Source organism: Gadus macrocephalus, chromosome 19, assembly GCF_031168955.1.
Source record: "Gadus macrocephalus chromosome 19, ASM3116895v1".
Lineage (NCBI taxonomy): Eukaryota > Metazoa > Chordata > Actinopteri > Gadiformes > Gadidae > Gadus > Gadus macrocephalus.
Window position 1 is genome coordinate 9,735,580 of NC_082400.1, and position 19,792 is coordinate 9,755,371.

Consider the following 19,792-nt stretch of genomic DNA (forward strand, 5'->3'; position numbering starts at 1 on the left):
GAGAGAGAGAGAGAGAGAGAGAGAGAGAGAGAGAGAGAGAGAGAGAGAGAGAGAGAGAGAGAGAGAGAGAGTGTGGGGGGGGAGGGGGGAATCAATACTATGACTCACGTTCTGTGCCTGCTGCTTCCTAACAGCATTTATTAAAAGCAAACCTAATCATTTTGCTTCTATAATCACATCCAGCGGGGCTACATCGTTCAGTTTCATGACAATCATGTGGAGAGGGGAGGAAATAGACTCGTTTTCATCTCAAATAACTCAGAGGGATAAATTGATAGGGCCCATGCAGCTGTCAATCACGCGAGGCCTAATTCTAAGTGACAGCTCGGGTACATTGTTCCCAGAAGAACAAGTCAACAACAAAAACAACAACAAAACACAAGTTGTTTCGAAGGGTAAGAACACAAACTACATTGTCTTGTTTGAGGAACTCCCTTGAGGGTGTAGGGGGCCTACATAGATGTCACCAGCTGGGTTTAGCGAGAGAAATAGGATGTAACGAGAGAGAGAGAGAGAGAGAGAGAGAGAGAGAGAGAGAGAGAGAGAGAGAGAGAGATGTAGAAGAAGTGATGTTTATACTAGAGCTGTCAAGCGATTAAAATATTTAATCGTGATTAATCGCATTAATGTCATAGTTAACTCATGATTAATCGCGATTAATCGCAAATTCTTTTTCTATGCTAAATATCCCTTGATTTTTTTGTCCCATAATTCTTCTAATTTTAATTCTCTTATCAACATGGTGAAGTGCATCGGCTTGCCTTGTGCAAATGATTTTTTATTGATAACAACATTGGCATATACTGATCAAAACAGGACGATACAAAAAAAGAGCCTATAGTGCAATTAAACGACTGCTTTGAACAAATGTCATTTGAACATAGCAGTCAGGCTATTGCTTCTTTGTTTTGAGCCAAAGAAAAAAAAAAACGCCGTTAAAATTGGTTTGCGTTAACGCCGTTAATAACGCGTTTAACTGACAGCTCTAGTTTATACATGTCATTCAAATGAGTCAATGATAACAAACAGGACAAATATGGAATGCATCTGCTTAAATATATAGTTAGAAATTCAAAACAAACACGCTATGATTTAATGAATTGTTGACTAACTATATTCTCATCATGAGAACCTCGTACACCGACTCACCTGCAGTAACGTCAGTGTATGACCGGAGTACTTCTGGATGTTCCGATTAATCCCCAACGAATTGTACGAACGGCTGCAGCAACATTGTGGTGCACCTACATGTCAACGTCGGTTATCTTTCAGTCGAATCGAAAAACAAACAACCGATGGAGAAACAACATGATGGATTGAGGAAATACGTTCACGTAATCGGGTTCATTCTGCCATCAGTGGAAGACAATACGCGCCTCATCCTGTAGATATAGGCCTACGACGAAAAACAAGACTTCATTGTAACGCATAAGAGCGCATTTCCATGTCCTGTACAGTTCGTCAATCTATGTTCGCTACCTAATAACTCTTACTAATAACGTTATTTGTTATTAATTAACCATCGGAAGAGCAGCAGCTAGGCTTACATACCAAGCAGGTGCATGTTTACATTTGGTTGAGTTGGCAACAAAGGTAAAAGCGCCCCCTAACGTCGTATATTTTAATATACATGCATTCAATTTAAAGCAGTTAAAACTGATATTTATATATTTTATATGAATGAGGTGGAAAGTAGGAAAACACAGTCCAGGTATCAAAAAGCTTATTTTTTAATTGTGCAATAAGAACAGTTCCAGTGGGATTCATATCAGTGAGGTCATTGCAGACAGGTTGAGATGGAATGACTAAATAAATTGAAAGTGCCATACATAAGCATTGTGAGAAGGGTATTTCAGTTTGTTGACAATATTGCTGGTTTGGATTTCACAAGCAGTTTATAATCAGGCATTAACATCTTACAGTAGGAAAAAAGCAATTCAAATGCCATTTAATAAAGGCTAAGAGTTTCGTTCAAATCGTGTAATTTCAAGATTAAGATTAAAATCCACCAGAAATCGACTGGGCTCAGGTAAAAACAATGTCAAGTGAAAATGTACTTTAAAAACAAGCTCAAACAGAAATACGAAATGGCAGTGAAACTTTCCTTCTATGGATGGTCATCAAATTTACATTAAAATATCAGATTCAAAAACCCACATTAACCTGAACATGGAAATTGACTTATATAATATTATAATTTTTATCTAAAAAAGTAAAAGGCTTTATAAATCTTTGCATTACCAAAATATACTCCGAAAAGTTGTGAGGTCTTTCCAACATATAAAAACATTTTCCCAGAGTAAATAAATCGTACAAAATATCCCATGGATGTTTTTTTTACACGTGGACTAAAATACGTCAAGTAAAAGAAAGACAATCAGTGGTGCATATAAAAACCAAGTCACTAAAATGCCCTCTCTTCAGGATGGCATTTTAAAAACAAGACATTGCTAGTTGTTGGCAGAGGAGCGGAGGACGTGGAACCTCTTCAGAGTCATACGAATGGATCCCAGATCCCGATTCAACGTCTCCAGACGTTTCTCTAAGGCCACCTGGTAAAACGTGGATGGGAAATACATACGTCATACATCAGCCCATATTCTAAAAAGAAATTCATACCAACATCGATACATATTCAAAAATAGAAAAATACATATGTCGAAAGAATATGTTCAGATATCTACACGTATTCTCTATAAAACAACCCGAGTTAAACAAAGGCTTACCTCATCTAAGCGGTTCTGCAAACTCACTCTACCGCCTGATCCTGGTAGTCTGCTCAGGGCTGCTTCAATCTGCACGCACACACACGCGCGCACACGCACACGCACACACACACACACACACACACACACACACACACACACCTTGTGAAATAATACAAAAACCACAACGCACCAAACAAAACAGCCCCCCACCCATCACCATACTACACACTGCGCCCTCACCAAGCCCCCCCCCACCTGCAGCTTCTCTTGCGTCAGCTCATCGAACAGCCGCTCCGCCTCGGCCAGTGTGTGCACTCTGTCCTGCAGAGGAGACGAGCCGCCAGGGACCTCCAGCAGAGCGGGGCGCCCCGCCTCCTCCCAGCCCAGCTGAGAGGCTCCCGCGGTGGGGTGCGCGCTGCCAGGGGACCCTTGCCCTGGAGCCGAGATGACACAGAGAGCGCAGGTGTTAGACATGTCTGATGTGTTAATCAGTGAAGCCGGCATTACCCTGTGTCTTGTAGACTACGGCAGACTTTGAGAACCAAAGAACAATACCACTTTATACAGTTTTTAAGAATAATAAAAATGCCAGTGTGGTGTGCAAAATGGGATTCCATTGAAAGAAGAAAGAATGCACAATAGAAAATGAGTCTGCTCTGAAATGGTATATAATGTGTTCTACATGCAATGCTAATGCATTGCTATTAGTCGATTGAATGGTTGATTAAATAACCGATAGACTTTGATCGGCTATTTACTGTAATCAAAACACATTACCATCCGGTTCATTTGGTTCTGAGAACTGCAGTCTCTGTCTGGGACTGGAGTTGTGGAAGGAGTGGCGTCTGGGGTCCTGCTCGCCATCCAGCCTGCGAGAACAGCCGGCAAGCCCAGTGTTAGTGGGAATACAGACTACTGGGAACAGCCACCAAACCCAGTGTGTATACGTCCTCTTTTCCTTGAATGAGCTGCCCAGGGATGCAAAAATTACTTCAGCCCAAACGGACAAATAAAGTTGTATCGTATCGCATATTGGTGTTAGCATAAATACAGACTACTAAGACCACCGAGAACAGCCACCCAGCCCAGTGTTGGTAGTGATATTAATGCCTTAGCATTACCGTCAGCGTTGCGCAAGTTTACATAAGCGTTGCTTATGTAAACGCCCGCGGGGGGGCCTACCTGTCCTGCAGGTGCTGTTGCCGTGGCAACATGTGGCTGAAGGCGGTGGAGTAGTTCTCGGTGGGACAGCGCTTGGGGCTGGACATGGCCGAGCGTGGGAGGAGCAGGGTCTCTCTCTTCGCTATGAGGAGCAAGGAACACAACAACCCCCCGTCAGAGTGCGCCGACACACTGGCACCTCGCCATGAGAACCCCTCTCTCCACGACAACATGTCGTTACACCTGTGGTACTGTTCTGAAACGGTTACAGTTAGGGGACTGGATCCAACAAACATCATTAATAAAGGCCGTAGGAAAGTATTAATTAAAACGCCTGAGTCAGAGCAAAGCTAACAGATATTTTAATTCAAGTAAGTCTTTTTTTTTTATAAATTATTAAAACTATTAAAACTATTATAGCAATAATCCCCCACTAGTTCCGGCAGTGCTGAAGCGTCGCTCAGAGGAACGGTGTGGGACTGGGCGGGTCCAGGGGTACGTACTGGGCGTGGACGGGGGGGGCGCGGTACGCTGGGCCGCTGGGGGGAGGGACGAGGACCGGTGCCCCTCCGGAGACAGACTCCTCTGGGCTCTGAGCAGCGCCGCCGCCCTTTCGGCTCCGGCAAGAGTGGCTCCAGATCCGGATCCAGATCCGGATCCTGAGCCGTCCCGCTCCGCTACGTGGACGAATCCGGTCCGGGCTTTAGAGATGTCAAGGTTGTCTTCGGGGCGCCCAAAGACCCAGTCCTGGACGGGCTCTTTGTGCCGTCGCTCCATGAAGCCCATAGTGGACCTCGGGTTGTCCACCCCTACAGAGGAACCAGTGGTCAACACTGTAGAACCAGTGGTCAACACAGTAGAACCAGTGGTCAACACTGTAGAACCAGTGGTCAACACAGTAGAACCAGTGGTCAACACAGTAGAACCAGTGGTCAACACAGAGGAACCAGTGGTCAACACAGTAGAACCAGTGGTCAACACTGTAGAACCAGTGGTCAACACAGTAGAACCAGTGGTCAACACAGAGGAACCAGTGGTCAACACAGTAGAACCAGTGGTCAACACAGTAGAACCAGTGGTCAACACAGAGGAACCAGTGGTCAACACAGTAGAACCAGTGGTCAACACTGTAGAACCAGTGGTCAACACAGTAGAACCAGTGGTCAACACAGTAGAACCAGTGGTCAACACAGAGGAACCAGTGGTCAACACTGTAGAACCAGTGGTCAACACAGTAGAACCAGTGGTCAACACAGTAGAACCAGTGGTCAACACTGTAGAACCAGTGGTCAACACAGTAGAACCAGTGGTCAACACAGAGGAACCAGTGGTCAACACTGTAGAACCAGTGGTCAACACTGTAGAACCAGTGGTCAACACAGTAGAACCAGTGGTCAACACAGTAGAACCAGTGGTCAATACAATAAAGCCACCACCAGTACAGACGAACCAGTGGTAAAGACATTTACACCCTGGTCACAATACACAGCATAAGCCAAATACTTGAGGAATGAACGATTGTTTGAACAAACAACCAAATGAATTAGCAATTCATTTAACAATACCGAATTTGTAATCAGAACAACGTTTACTGTTCTGGCAACACTGTTCTGTTCTCTCTGAAAGCGTGATGGCAAAACGCCCGACGCCTCTCTGCTGGAGTCACGGTGAAGTCGCTTTGAATGAAAGAGTCTGCTAAATAATTCAATAGTTATTATTAATATAATACCTCACCCCAAATACTGGACTTCTCTAGGAATCACTAGGATATAATACAATTTGTTGAATGTAGCAGCCACCGTTTGTATATTAGGTCAATTAATAAAAAAGTATCTGTTCCGCGGACTCCCTTGAAAACCAGAGGATTCATTCAAGGGGTCCCTCCAATACATTACAAGCTTTCACAAACCAACCAGGGGGTTTGAGGTCATGAGCGTTACCGTCCTCATACGTGTTCTGTGATGTAGGTGTGGGGTCGGGAGGTAGGTGAGCTCTACGGTGGGGTTCTTACAGGGGGCCCGGCTCTGTGTGGCCCTGGTCTCCTCCAGCTCCATCAGGGCCCTCATCACGGGGGTCAGGGGGCTCTGGCTCTCTCTCCTGCCCAGGTCCCATGCCCCTCCGCTGGGCTCCTGATGAACTTGAGGCTGCTGCCGCGACGGAGGCCGGGACAGGTCACGTTCCGGGAGAGACAAACTCCTACGGAAATGCAGAAATAAGTGAGGGGTTGTTTAGTTTGGGCTCAAAGGGTAACCGGATACAGTGGTCTGTTGTCTGTACTTTGTTAAGCTTCTCTGCAGCCTTTTCTTCATAGTTATTTGAAAATATGAGTGAAAGAATCCAATCAAATCCAAGTTATTTTTGCTCTCAAACAAATCCCTGATCTCTGATCCCTCTCCATATCTTAGAAAGTTTGCGTTGCTTTAATACGAGTCTTTGACAACCAAAGGAATACCTCCAGCCGGCCCCCTTTGAAGGGCTCTCTGCAGGACCTCCAGGCAGGGCTGGGGGGTCGTTCTGGGGACTGGGGGAACTCCTCTGGATGGTGGGCTGGTTGGGCCGGGCGGTCTGGGGACAGGGGGACCTCCTATGGCCGCTGGGCGGGGTCGTCTGGGTGGTCTGGGGACACGGGGACCTCCTATGGCCGCTGGGCGGGGTCATCTGGGTGGTCTGGGGACAGGGGGACCTCCTATGGCCGCTGGGCGGGGTCATCTGGGCGGTCTGGGGACACGGGGACCTCCTATGGCCGTTGGGCGGGGTCGTCTGGGTGGTCTGGGGACGAGAGGACCTCCTCTGGCTTTTGGGCTGGGTGGGCTGGGGACCGGGGGACCCTCTCTGGCCGGAGGTCTGGGGACAGGGACTCCTCCTCTGGCTGGCCTGGGGGAAGGGAGACGGGCAGCCTCCGGTGGGCTGGTCGGCGGTGGGAGCAGGGGCCCGGCGGTGGGAGGGGCTGCTCTCCGTCTTGGCGGTACCGGAGGACAGCAGCAGGTCTGGGTGGTGGTAGAGGCTGGGGAGGGGAGACGGCGGTCACGATATCCGTCATGGGCACACGTGTGTGTGTGACGGTGGATGTGTGTGAGTGAGTGGAGAGATGTCGGAGCACAAGGGAGCCAAACAGCGGAGAAGGGGTTGAGGCAGGCAGAGAGAGACGCCATGAATGCCGTCGGTGGGTCTACCGTGACGCTCCGTGGTGAGATGAGACCGGGTGGGAATGAGCTAACGGCGAACACGGCTGTCCAAGCCGATTCAAGGGATGAATAGAAGGACGAAAGATGGACGGAAAGAGTGGAAAGAAAGAAAGAAATGACTACGTGAGGAGAAGGAAATGGACAGAAGAAAGAAAGAAGCCTTCCCCCCCATCGGTCCCCGTCGACTCACCCTGCTCCGGAGGGCTGTGTGTTGCCGTGGGAGACCAGCCTTTGCCTGGCTTGGTTCTCGTGCTCCAGCTGCTTCACCTGAGACTCCAGTTTACTGATCGCCCTGCACACCACAAACACAGGACACTCAGCCGTTCAGTGATTGTTTCATGACAGAAAGGTATGCCTTCACGGACAACGCGGTATTCAATTCAATTCAATTTTATTTGTATAGCCCTTAATCACCATTACAGTCTCAAAGGGCTTAACAGGCCAAATATTTATGCATTAATCATCAGTTCCTTCCATGAATACATTAACATGGTGCGACGTCGAATTGGCGATGGATTTTATATCCTGATTTGGTTTCATATATCGAGATGTTCAGAGCGTCAACGTACCTGTTCAGTTCAGATATCTGCTCATGGGAGTCCACAAGCTTGTTCTCTGTTCCCAAAAGGTTGTCCTGTTGACCGATAACAACAGTATTACTTCTTGCATAATATAATTGAATTAGTCAGTCCCTAAAGTAGAATTAATTTAATGGATCAAATAAATTCAGGCTCCATGAAGCAGGTGTCTTGGGAGGTACGCTATGCAGGTGAAATAGTGAAACTAAATGTACGTAAACGTGGGTTTGACTTACCTTTGCTCCGTCGTAGTCCTTCCTCAGCATGTCATACTCCCCAAGCATCTGAAACACAGACACACATTTTAAACTCAAGGGACAGCGCCACCTCTGGGCCAACACTCGCTATTGCAATCACTGAAACATGAAGCCATGATACCAATGTCAGAAACAGCCATTGTAGTAATGTGAGTCCCATCCATCCATGTGGTTACATTTTGAGCATTTTGAGGGTATCAAAGTTGACCAACAAAAACGCTATTATTTAAAGTGACATATTATACCAACAGGTGTGAGTATGAGTAGCAGTTACAAGCCGTTGAAAATCGGCCTCTTCTGACAGTGGGCAGAAGAGGCAGACTGTCAGAAGTGGGCGTGTCCACCCAGATGTATGACAGATAGATGAGCAACGTTTGCTACAGTCCACTGGGTAGGCTGGTAGACTGATCTATCCAGCACACATCTAGGTGGACACGCCCACTTGTGATTTCAGAAGAGGCCGGATTTCAAAACCGACTAATCACTCGCACACCTGGCGGTATAATATGTCCCCTTTAATGATTACCTATGCGCATATAGATGACAGTTCTAACAATTTAGCGTCAGCCAATCGAGAGGAGCCCTCTGGCTCTGCCACTCACATCCTGCAGCATCTTGTACTCGCGCTCCCTCTGCGCCTCCTTCTCCTCCTTCTCCCTGACGGCGGTCTGCAGGGACTCCTCCAGCTGCCGCACGCGGGCCTTGAGGCGGGAGGCCAGGGCGTCCTTCTCGCCGCCCCAGCGCTTGCTGTCCTCCAGACGCTGCTGGAGGGACGCCACCGTGGCGGCGGCCACCGCGTACCTCTCCGGCCAATCAGCCTGCAGGGTCCGGAAAATGCAAAAAAAAAAAAAAAAAAGCTTTTTTTTTTTTGCTTTTATGTTCTTGTATTTATTTGTCATTTATTTCTAAATCCTTGTTGTTTACAGTGATGCATTCATTGCCTACACAATACAAACATGTGTGCTTTAAAATAGGTTATAATGGGAGAGGAAAGCGGGATGTGTTCACTATAATATAAGTTTACACAATATGATACTTTTATATATATGATACATTATCAGCACAAGATATCATGGTGCCTGAAGGCTCTGGGGATACCTAGTTATAGTTAGTTCTGGTTTATGTGGCCCCCGCTAGTACGAGTCGATGATTTATCCATCCCCTTTTTCCGCCATTGCATTTGTCCGAGAGGAAGCCCAGAATGTTCCCAAACTTTAATGACGCTGGGGGATAACAACTGCTCGCTCTCTGCTCCGGCTAATCTCTACCTTACCGCAGTAAAGGCGGTCTCATTTTGGATATTTGCCAACTTGACTTACTTTTACTGCTACTGCTCTCTGACTTTATGTTCTCTACTAACTTATTGATAGTCGTCATTGTTACTGGATGTAGTAAAGTATAATCAAGTCCTGCTAATATAGAGAATGACTGTTGTAGGGCATTTATCTCTTCCGTATCGTATTTCAATCCATCCTGAAACCGTAACGGTCATCATGTACGTTACGTTTTTTTTTCCGTCCCACCCTTATTATCGATTACACAATATGTTCTAAGTAGCAGTAAATATTGTATTTAACATGAATGTAACAGCTCTATAAATTAAGTCTCCTCGACTCCCAACAATATTATTTACACACCCAAAGGAATTGACCCTAATACAATATGTATCCATGTAATGCATATCGTAACAAATAGTCAGCACAGTAAGCCAATCCTCCGTGTCCCAGTTCAAAACCTGCATACTGATCTCTAACCGCATCAGACCAGCAATGTGCTGCATCAAGTCCAGCAGCGCCGTCCCCTGACTGATAAATCACCTAATCTCGCAAATAGGCTATCCTCTCCCCCCCTGCTCTCAAACCAGCACACACACTATGTCCCTTCTCTCTCGCCTCGTAGCCGGTTTCCTGGGGCCTCCAGGGACCCCAGGAAACACAACGCTCTTGACATGGAATGGAGGCGCGGGCAGCGGACTAATTAAAACAAGCCGCAGCATTGTGCACAAACTCTAATCCCACAGGTCTGTTGTTTTTCACACACACACACACACACACACACACACACACACACACACACACACACACACACACACACACACACACACACACACACACACACACACACACACACACACACACACACACACACACACACACACACCACCCTGGAGGTGGTGGAGTATAATGAGCGGCGAGGTCAAATGGTGGTCATGGTGTCCCAGATCGACCCTACCATCACGTTTGGTTAAAGACATTTTCTTTTGGTCGTTCACTTTCTTTAAGACAACAAGCGGTGTCTGAACACTCGATTTGGATTCAAAGTGTATGAATAAACAGTAGGAATCAATATCATACCAGTTTCTTCTCCAGGTAGTGGTTACTGGCCTCCACCTCATGGATGCGATGGTTTGCTTCGGAAAGTGCCTTCTCAAGTTGATTACATCTGTTCAGGAACAGAAAGCTGTTTAGTCTTAAAAAGTACAGAAGAGAAATCCTTAAGAATGCATACAAATAACTGTTTGTACATAGGTGAGGGACTGTGCTACTGAAATGAGCAGCGTCCATCATTAGTATCTATATCCCTTTAGATATCGTATCATCCAGATAACAATATCATCCTTTGATGTATTCTAAAAGACAAAATGTATTGTCTGCAACACAGTCTATTGTTTTGTGTGGTGCTGTGTTTCTATCTGCTGTTTGCTGTCTCATCTATTTTTGTATGTTCCATTGCCCAAGCCTTGCATAACATGATTCAGTTCCTGTTGTGCATTTGTGCGCATGTGTGTGCATGTACGGTCACATTTGTTTATGTATATGCATGAATGCCCATGCACAGTATGTGCATGTTTATCAAAGTATGTGCTAGTGCGTGCATGTCCATGTTTGTGTATGTACGTGCATGCATGTGCATAGCTGCTAATGTGAATGTGTGCACTGTGAGCCATAAAGGGATGTGGTGATGGGACCTTAGTTCCAGAGCGCGGTTGCTCTTCTCAAGGTCTGGGGGCAGCTGTGCAAGGCCCAGTTTGTCCCTGAGGCTCTGGATCTCAGACTCGTAGTAGGCCTTCAGGTCGGCCACATGGCGGGCGTGTTTCTCTCTCAGGTTCTGCCTCAGACTAGAGAGAGAGAGGGGGGAGAGAAAGGAGAGAGAGAGAAGAGAGAAGAGAGAAGAAAGAAGAGAGGGAGAGAGAATGAGGAAGTGTTGGGCCATATCATGGTGCCTGAAGGCTCTGGGGATACCTAGTTACAGTATAGTTAGTTCTGGTTTATGTGGCCCCTGCTAGTACGAGTCGATGATTTATCCATCCCTTTTTCCGCCATTGCATTTGTCCAAGAGGAAGCCCAGAATGAAAAAAGAAAGAAAGAAAGAAAGAAAGAAAGAAAGAAAGAAAGAAAGAAAGAAAGAAAGAAAGAAAGAAAGAAAGGGAGCAGAGAACAACAGTCCTGACTGCACAACCCAATCAATAATGTGTTTGTATTTTTTTTCTATGATGAAATAACAAATGGTTTGCTAAACTAGTACAGGTAAGGCTGAAATCAGTATTGTCGCCAACCCTTTGGTGTGGAGAAGGTCGGTGAGTGAGTGAGTGAGTGAGTGAGTGAGTGAGTGAGTGAGTGAGTGAGTGAGTGAGTGAGTGAGTGAGTGAGTGAGTGAGTGAGTGAGTGAGTGTGTGAAACTGAAGTGCAGACTAGTGGGCACATGCACTCACTACGGATGCTATCCTATGGAATCTAAAGATAGTTTACATTTTTGTGGTTCCAGAAATATCTGTGTCGCAGGAGGCATGTTGCCCGTGTGTCAGCGCTTTACACTAGTTTATGCAGCAGGCTGAACCACAGAGGTGCAGCTCTCGGTAGCCTTCTTTATCAAATTGTGCTGCCTGGCCCAACTGAAGTATCAATCGGAGAACCCCATTCAACTCAATCCATTACATTCAACGCCTCCTGAACTAGGATATTTTACTGAGTCTTGAATATTATTGGATATCTCTAAGGAACTGTGATCCTGGCATAAGGCATCGTCACTATACTCTCGTTTTAAGCTCTTCTCCACAGGTAAAACGTCGGTATAGCAGATGCAAGCATAGGGGTATTTAGAAGGATATTTTAGAAGGTCAGCATAGGGGGGTGAGCCTTAGGGGACAGCGTTAGGGGTTAGCGGTCGGGGTAGGGGTTTGTATTAGGTCATTCTCTTTAGGGACCAGTGTCCGAGGGTTAGACCATCCGGCCGCCAAGCACTCACAGTGACAGCACGACGGGGTCGTCCAGCGGCGACGCCCTGTCCGCACGGGGCCCCGGGGGCCCCAGGGGCCCCAGGGGGCTCTCCGTGGAGGCGGAGCCTGGCTTCAGGGTGCTGGTGTGGGTGTGCGTGTGGCTGCCCTCCTCCTCCTCGCTGGCTCGGTGGCCGCTCTGTCGCCCGCTCAGGAAGAAAGCGGGCGGGGCCTTGCCCCCGGAGGCAGGGGGGCCGGGGCCGGCCGGGCTTCCCCAGGAGCCCTGCACCGTGTAGGGGGGAGGCGTCGCGGGGACGGACTGGAGGCCGCTGGAGGTGCTGGACGGGCCCGACAGGTTCCCCAGGCCGGCCATGCTGTCGGGCGTGGCGGGCGTCCCGGGACCCCGCTGGCCCGGGGGGTGCGTTTGGTTCTGGTAGGAGGGGCTGCTGAAGTGGGAGGGCGAGGTGAAGCCCGAGGTCCGGTCCGACTGTCGCGTGAGGGCGGCTGGGTCCGAGGCCCCGCCCGCCTGGAGCGCAGCCGGGGAAACACCGTCAGACCCCGGTCAGGGGGCCCCAAGGCCTAACTCTACAGGCCCCAGAACCGTGATACTAAGGGCCCTCAAAGTACTGGGACATTCAACAAACGTTATAAAAGTCAACATTCATCATTGGCTAATGAACTACATTACACAAGGTCCACTGCACCAGGTCTCATTACTCTCAGGGATTGGTCTGACATTGTTCATACATATATGGGGCTATTGTGACCTTGCCACACCCATACTGTAAGATAATCTGGGTCAAGGACTTTGATAGACTCACAGTACAGTACAGTACAGTGCACATTAGTTGATGTCCTACCTGGGGTGACAAAGGACCAGAAGACTGTGAACCATCCCAGTCTGTACATTTTAATGCAGCTTTCTGCTTGCTCCGATAGATCTCCTTCAGGGACAACTGGGTCTCTGGTGGGGGGGTCTGCAGAGCATAAGAGGACCAATCAGAGGTGGAGATTGATCAATGAGAGGAGAGGGAAGTATGTATCCGAACCATTGTGTTTGTACAGAATGTGATACTTTTTTTAAATTTTTTGGATTGTGAAAACATATAGCTTAAATAAAGAATGAACCTCAGGAATACAACTTCACAATTTGAATATACCTTAAAAATAAATATATTAAAACAAAGTCCAAACAAAAAAAACACGTGGAAAAAAAAGGAAAAGAATACACACACACACACCACTGCAATGCAGTCACCACACATCATACCGACGTCTGTTCAAATGATTGAAGGAAGTGAATGAATGCATGAAGACGTACAGCACTGGTGTCCTCCTGCAGGAAGAGGAACGCCCCGCTGTCCAGGCTGTCTGGGAGCGGGTGGTACAGGTCACACTCATTGAGACGCCAGTAGGTCAGCCCTGGGAGAGCACGCACACACACACACACACACGCACACACATGCAAGCAAACACATGCACACACAAACACACATGCAAGAACACACCCATGCACCCACACACATTTAATCCATATATTAAATCAGTGTCCTAAGTGTAATTCACAGACATATTATGTAACCCTATATATTGTTTGCCAAAACTGATAACTATGTATTGTACATCATAGTACATTAATACAATCATGTTTGTCAATTGAAAATATTAGAGTAGCTCATTTTTTAATATTGAAATGATGTTGTATTGTATTGTTGTTTTAAACGGTTGCCGGCATGTGTATTTGTAAAGGATCCAGGATACATCATGGATCCTTGTTGTGCGATGTTGTTATTCCCAAGGAGGCGAGGTTCAATTTAAAAGTACACACAACGCAAAACGCTGTCACCCTCGGCTTGCCTCTGCCCCCCTTTGACGGACACCAGCGTGAGCTGCCCACTCAGCACCTCTCAGCTAGACAGCCTCCCCCACACATTCAAGCTCGTCCACACGGCTGTCGGTTGGCTACCTGAGGACTCGGACATCAGGCTGTTGCTCCTCCTCAAGGGGAAGACGGAGGTGGAGGCTCCCCCCGGCTGGTACTGAAACCGGAAGAGGACAACATCAGCGTCGCCGTCTAAACCAACGCAACGTAGGGACGACGGACCCCAGAAACAACGTTGCCTACCTGGTCCTGGAGGGGGATGTGCTCTGACAGGCCGTCTCTGGGGCTTTCTCTGGGGCTCTCTGGGGGCTCCTGGGACTCCTGGCCCTGGGAGGAGGCCGTTCCTGTCTTGTCCTTCCTGGGCCTCAGTTTCTGCTGCTTTGCCCAGGAGGTCAAGTGCTGGTTGGTGCCGCTGAGACGATATAGGGAGAGGAGGAAGGAGACTTTACCACACAACGTGGGAATATGATTTACCAGTGAAAAACGACTATCGGTATACCAGCAAACATCTCATTAGGACTTAACTGTAAAATCGAGAATTTGAAAAACCAAACGCAATTTCAAGCCTTACCCGTGCTGCGGCTGTTGGCATGACGACGGACCAGGTTCTTTAGCTTGGGAATACGTCCGTCCGTGATTGGATGAACCCCGGTGGCACACCGGCGCGCTCCGCTCTGCGCCGTCTCCCTGGAGGGAGGAGGACCAGCGGTGCTCCCCTTTCTCCATCTCTCCCCGCTGCTGGTTCCCCCCACAGCCATCCTCCACCTCCACCTCCTGCTCCACCTCCTGCTCCTCCTCCTGCCCCCCCCCCGGGCCCCTGCTGGTCTGGTGGGGCCCTGTCTCCCAGGCACTCAGGGTCCCGTATCCGCTGCTCAGCACGGTGACGGGCCGCTCCTGGAAGGACGCCGCCGGGGTGACAGCCTCCGTGCCCCCCCCCGATCTCTGGGGGAGGGGGGCCGGGCCCGGGCCCTGGGAGACGGTCCTCCCGTGGGGCGGGTGTGCCGAGGGGGCGGGCTGGGGGTCGGAGGCGAGAGTCAGCTTGAGGTCCTTGGTGGGGGTGGGGGTGGGGGTGGCGACGGCGTGGGTGATGGTGGTGTTGGTGGCAGAAGTGGGGGAGAACTCTGAGTGGGGCTGGCGGTTCTGGAGTTGAACCAGAGCTTTGATCTCGTCCTGAATCAACTGAAAGCAAACCAAATGAAAGCCATTACTGTATGAAGCCATGCGAGACATTACACGTGCGCTGGCAGGGAAAGGGTACGATATGGCTTCATCATGTGCCGACTCACCTGTATTTGGCACTGGTATTGTCCTTGCTGAGCAAGTATTTGCTCTTGGTATTGCTTCTCGACCAGCTGGAACAGATGCAGCCATCGCCCCTGAAGATAAATGTATTATTTCATTAATAGACAACGTGAATGAGTAGAAAACAGAAGATGAGCAGTTAAACCTGCACCGTGTCACTGCAGCTGTCCTGTCTTTATTCACATGATTTTATCCAAAGCTGATAACTGTGATGACCCAACCCATCCAGCCTCTGCTCAAACAACTGACTGAATGCTCTCTCTCTAGATTTTGTCTGGAGAAGATGAACCAGCGTTGATGGTGGTGGTGGTGGTGGTGGTGGTCAGAAGCTCTTTTGTGTTGGCTGCAGTGATTGTATCTGGACTGGATTTAAGAACACCCTCATAACGTTGTTCTTTGTTCTGGATCGAATCAGCTCGAGGACACACATCTTGTCAGGCCTTACTCTTCCAAAGAAGTGACTGATCCCTGTCCTTCAGAGCAGCAGCTTTAACATTAACAGTATGCTGTGTGTGTGTGTGTGTGTGTGTGTGTGTGTGTGTGTGTGTGTGTGTGTGTGTGTGTGTGTGTGTGTGTGTGTGTGTGTGTGTGTGTGTGTGTGTGTGTTTACAAGATGGAGATGCTGCTGCATGTGGATTGAGTCGTCTCCCCGGGGAAGCAGAGAGAAGTACGATTACACCTCTGCATGCATAATTACAGCATGAAGAACATCTCTCAGCAGATCGTTTCTGACTAAACACCTTGTTATGTTTTGCAATGAATATGCTTACATTTTGACATTGCCTATCAAGAGCACCTAAGAAATCTGCTTACAAAAGGTTCACCTAACGAGGACAGCCATGATTAGAGGAAATTTGAGATAATGAATTGGAAGAAAGAAAATGTTAATACAAGATTTATGTTATTCTATTACTAAATAATATTATAATAAAAACAACAAGAGTCTAAGATTATTAATGGACTCTCATCATATTATTGATTTTGGGTAGCATTTCTGATATATAGCTCTTCCACATCTCATTTCATTTCATTCTTTAGGTCGTTTTAGTCTTTTGTGACCAAGGAAACTTATGAGGCCTTACGCCCTGCGAACTCATCAGTATTGTTCAGAATGCAGCAGAGCAGCACTCTGACTTCATCCCAGCTGTCTGTTCCCCTGCAAATCATGTCATCAGCTGGAGTCTGGCGTTGTGTATGCTGTGTGTGTGTGTGTGTGTGTGTGTGTGTGTGTGTGTGTGTGTGTGTGTGTATGCTGTGTGTGTATGCTGTGTGTGTGTGTGTGTGTGTGTGTGTGTGTGTGTGTGTGTGTGTGTGTGTGTGTGTATGCTGTGTGTGTGTGTGTGTGTGTGTGGGTCTGTCTGTGGGTCTGTCTGTGTGTGTGCATGCGTGCCTGCGTGTCCAATTGTGTCCCTACTGTGATCTACACAGAAAACAAAAGTGACAGCAAAGAGCCGAGGCGGCGAACTGTCAGATGCGACAGTACGTCGGAGGGACTGTCTTTTGTTAACACACAAACACACACACTCTACACTCTCTACACTCTCTACACTCTCTACACTCTCTACACTCTCTACACTCTCTACACTCTCTACACTCTCTACACTCTCTACACTCTCTACACTTACAATGGAGGGGGCCAGATTGCACTACTCCCAGCTGAAAAGTACTTGGTTCAATCCCCCCATGTCTAGAGATTTACCTTGAGCAAGATGCACGAACGATGCACGAAAATAGTCAGATATTGAGCCATGCTCCCTCACCTCACAGTCCTTCCACATCTCTGGGTCCGTCTCTCCACTGTTCTGGATCTCCTGCACCAGAGCTCGGAGGGTCTCCAGGGAGCTGGGGTTGATGAAGGGCAGGCTCTTCCCCTGGTCGAACGCCTCCTCTGTGCTCAGACACAGACTCCTACGAGGCGTCAGGGAGCAAACCCACACAGTCAAATTATAGATCGATTAACGTACATGTCGTATATTAGATATATGTCATCTGACTCACGACCCCAACCGTATACTTAAAGTTTGAGTGTGAGCATCCAATCCCACCTTGGATTGAAGTAGACTTGTTATTTTGTATTAATGTTATATTAAGGCAATACTTTGTAATAATAATAGATTGTAATTAGTGTTAGGGCTGCGACCACTGAGGCTAGGACATTGTAATTATTAATCAAAGAGCAAAGATTATTTTCATTGTAATATTCCGTTAGCACTTTTCATTACAGTAAAACAAATACAAATTTAAGTGTTGAAACAAGCGATATCAATTCTGTAATGTGTCGCTTGTGACTCCAACATTTTTGCTCCATAAAAAATAATAAAAAATGCATCCATTTCTTAAGAGTTATACCCTAAAATAAAATTGTACCTGTGTATATCCATGTCTAAGTAACCATACCACTTGGTCTTAGAGAATCATTGAGGTAGCGGTCTCGTAATGTCATTAGCCTTACATACGGCCACGTTATCTATACAGATGAACTCCATCTAGTTTTGAAAGCTAGCCTCTATCTTGTTGCATGCTGTTGACCAACAGTCCTTCACAACTACACCACCTTATCTTGTCGCATGCTGGTGAGATGTTCATGGGCCGACTCCCCACTTCGCCTCTTTCTGATGTTTTGGGATGACGGGTGTGTCCGTCCTCCAGTCCAGCAAGGCAGGAGGCCGACGTCCCCTCGGACGACACGCAGGAGATCTCGCTCTCCTTGCCTCCATCCCCGTCCGCACTGGCATGGCAGTGGCTCAGAGCACCGGAGGTGGACACGTCCTCAGATATACTGTCATCTGTGGACATGGTTACGGGCCCATGGAAAGGGGGTGCGATGTACTACTGTGAAGATGTGAAGATATGAAGAAGGGAACAACAAGTTAGAATTACTATTCCGGTCGGTTCGGGCTCTTTTATAACGTTGTATTGGTTGTTTTACTACCCTGCAGTTATTGTATCGTTCACTAAGACAATAAATCGATTACTCTCTCTATGATTCACATCAAAGATGAATTTGGGACAATCAATCCCGGATGGACACGTTTCAATCAATAACTGTTGGGGATGAAAGCAACTTTCTATTCAAGCTAATCCGGATATGTGGGGACAATGCAACAGACTGGTTTTAGATAATCTGCAGCACATAGACTTCATTCATACTATGAAACACATGTTGACATGAGCTCACTGGTGCTACAAGGAAACGTAATGTCACCACCGCTGATTTCGACGCCACACTGCTAAAGTTGCATGTCAACTCTGTAGATGACATGCTCTCATAACGGGCCGTTTGAGGTACAGGAGAAACCCATCCGACTACAGGAGCCCATTCGGTATTGGTACATATTTTGAGGCGTTACTCTATGGGGGACGTGAATGGCGTGTATGCAGTACAATGTGAATGGCTATAACACACATTACATAGTATTAACTATACGTTATTAGGTTTGCGTTTAATGTACAGAATAAAACAGAACCTACCCGTGAACTTGTATCATCACCTCATCCATATTTCCTGAAGTGTAGCTACAGAACTTAGCTAGCTGGCTACTGGTTGGCCAGTGAAACTGCACTGCAGTGAAGCTGTCGCTCCTCGACGTTCCCTTCTACAGCGCTGATTGGTCGAAATGCAACCGAAAATACAAACACTTGACTGGTTGTCTGCGCGATCTGTATTTCAATTGGATGTTTCAGAAAGAAAATAATGCATTCTTTGAATATTTTAACTTGTAAATGTTACTGTTAAATTACCGGTATATATATTTTACACCGACGTTGTCTTTTTATTTTATTTTAACTATAAATTCACTCGACATAATGCTTAAAATCAAATCTACTTTTAAAGTGGAAAAGGATTTGAACAATCGCAACATGATATAACCAAACAAATTAAAATGTTACCATCGCAGCAAAACACAAAGGTGTGAAAGATATATTAGCTCTTTATGGCAGGTAAAAAAAAAATGAAAGGAGCATTACACCTACCTTATTTTAAAACGGCAACTTCTATGTGGTTATATAAGGTTTAAGTTCAGGTATAGGCCTATACCATAGATTTCAACACAAAAACAATGGGAGCACCATCATTCAGTGCTCTATGCAACTCGTGTTCATTTGAACTTTAACATCCAAAATTCAAATACAATAGGGTCAGCAGGTGTTGGTGTCTGCAATGATACTTGATCCTGTCACAGGCAGCATAAATAGAAGATCTCCTTCAGTGTGCATTGTGGTTGGTTTGTCGTTGCTGCTCAGCATAACAAAGATTGTGACTGCCAATTGCTGCTGTATTTTATGGTACTGGTAATATGCGACATTTCCTCGGAATTTCACGGAATTTCTCAACTTAAGTATAATTTAAGTGTATTTTTGTTTAAAGGCATGTGCCATGATGCAACATAATTGATTTAAAAAGGGGGAAACACTACTAATAGTGTATATATTTTTTTCCAGAAGAATATTAGGTGCCATTCTGACAAGATACTAAATGCTACGCAAACATTTAAGAAACAACTA

At 46.9% G+C, this 19,792-nt stretch overlaps 1 protein-coding gene across 2 annotated transcripts; it reads right to left on the reverse strand.

Moving 5' to 3' along the window:
• Nucleotides 1-1,712: 1,712 nt before the first annotated feature.
• Nucleotides 1,713-19,676, reverse strand: LOC132447617 (M-phase phosphoprotein 9). Of its 2 annotated transcripts, none has more exons than XM_060038491.1 (25): nucleotides 19,262-19,676; nucleotides 18,758-18,890; nucleotides 17,841-18,118; nucleotides 17,047-17,194; nucleotides 15,271-15,360; nucleotides 14,556-15,163; nucleotides 14,228-14,396; nucleotides 14,069-14,141; nucleotides 13,424-13,524; nucleotides 12,963-13,079; nucleotides 12,135-12,628; nucleotides 10,858-11,007; nucleotides 10,244-10,331; nucleotides 8,492-8,707; nucleotides 7,869-7,916; nucleotides 7,624-7,688; nucleotides 7,245-7,346; nucleotides 6,322-6,873; nucleotides 5,881-6,065; nucleotides 4,373-4,678; nucleotides 3,891-4,011; nucleotides 3,486-3,577; nucleotides 2,964-3,142; nucleotides 2,727-2,795; nucleotides 1,713-2,552 (listed from the first exon to the last, which is right to left on the reverse strand). In XM_060038491.1, the coding sequence occupies exons 3-25, from the start codon at nucleotides 18,080-18,082 to the stop codon at nucleotides 2,451-2,453; spliced, it is 4,317 nt and encodes a 1,438-aa protein (XP_059894474.1). In that variant the 5' UTR covers nucleotides 18,083-18,118; nucleotides 18,758-18,890; nucleotides 19,262-19,676; the 3' UTR covers nucleotides 1,713-2,450. The 2 variants fall into 2 exon arrangements, with proteins under 2 accessions (XP_059894474.1, XP_059894473.1); XM_060038490.1 differs by having other exon boundaries at nucleotides 18,758-18,946.
• Between the last annotated feature and the right edge of the window lie 116 nt (nucleotides 19,677-19,792).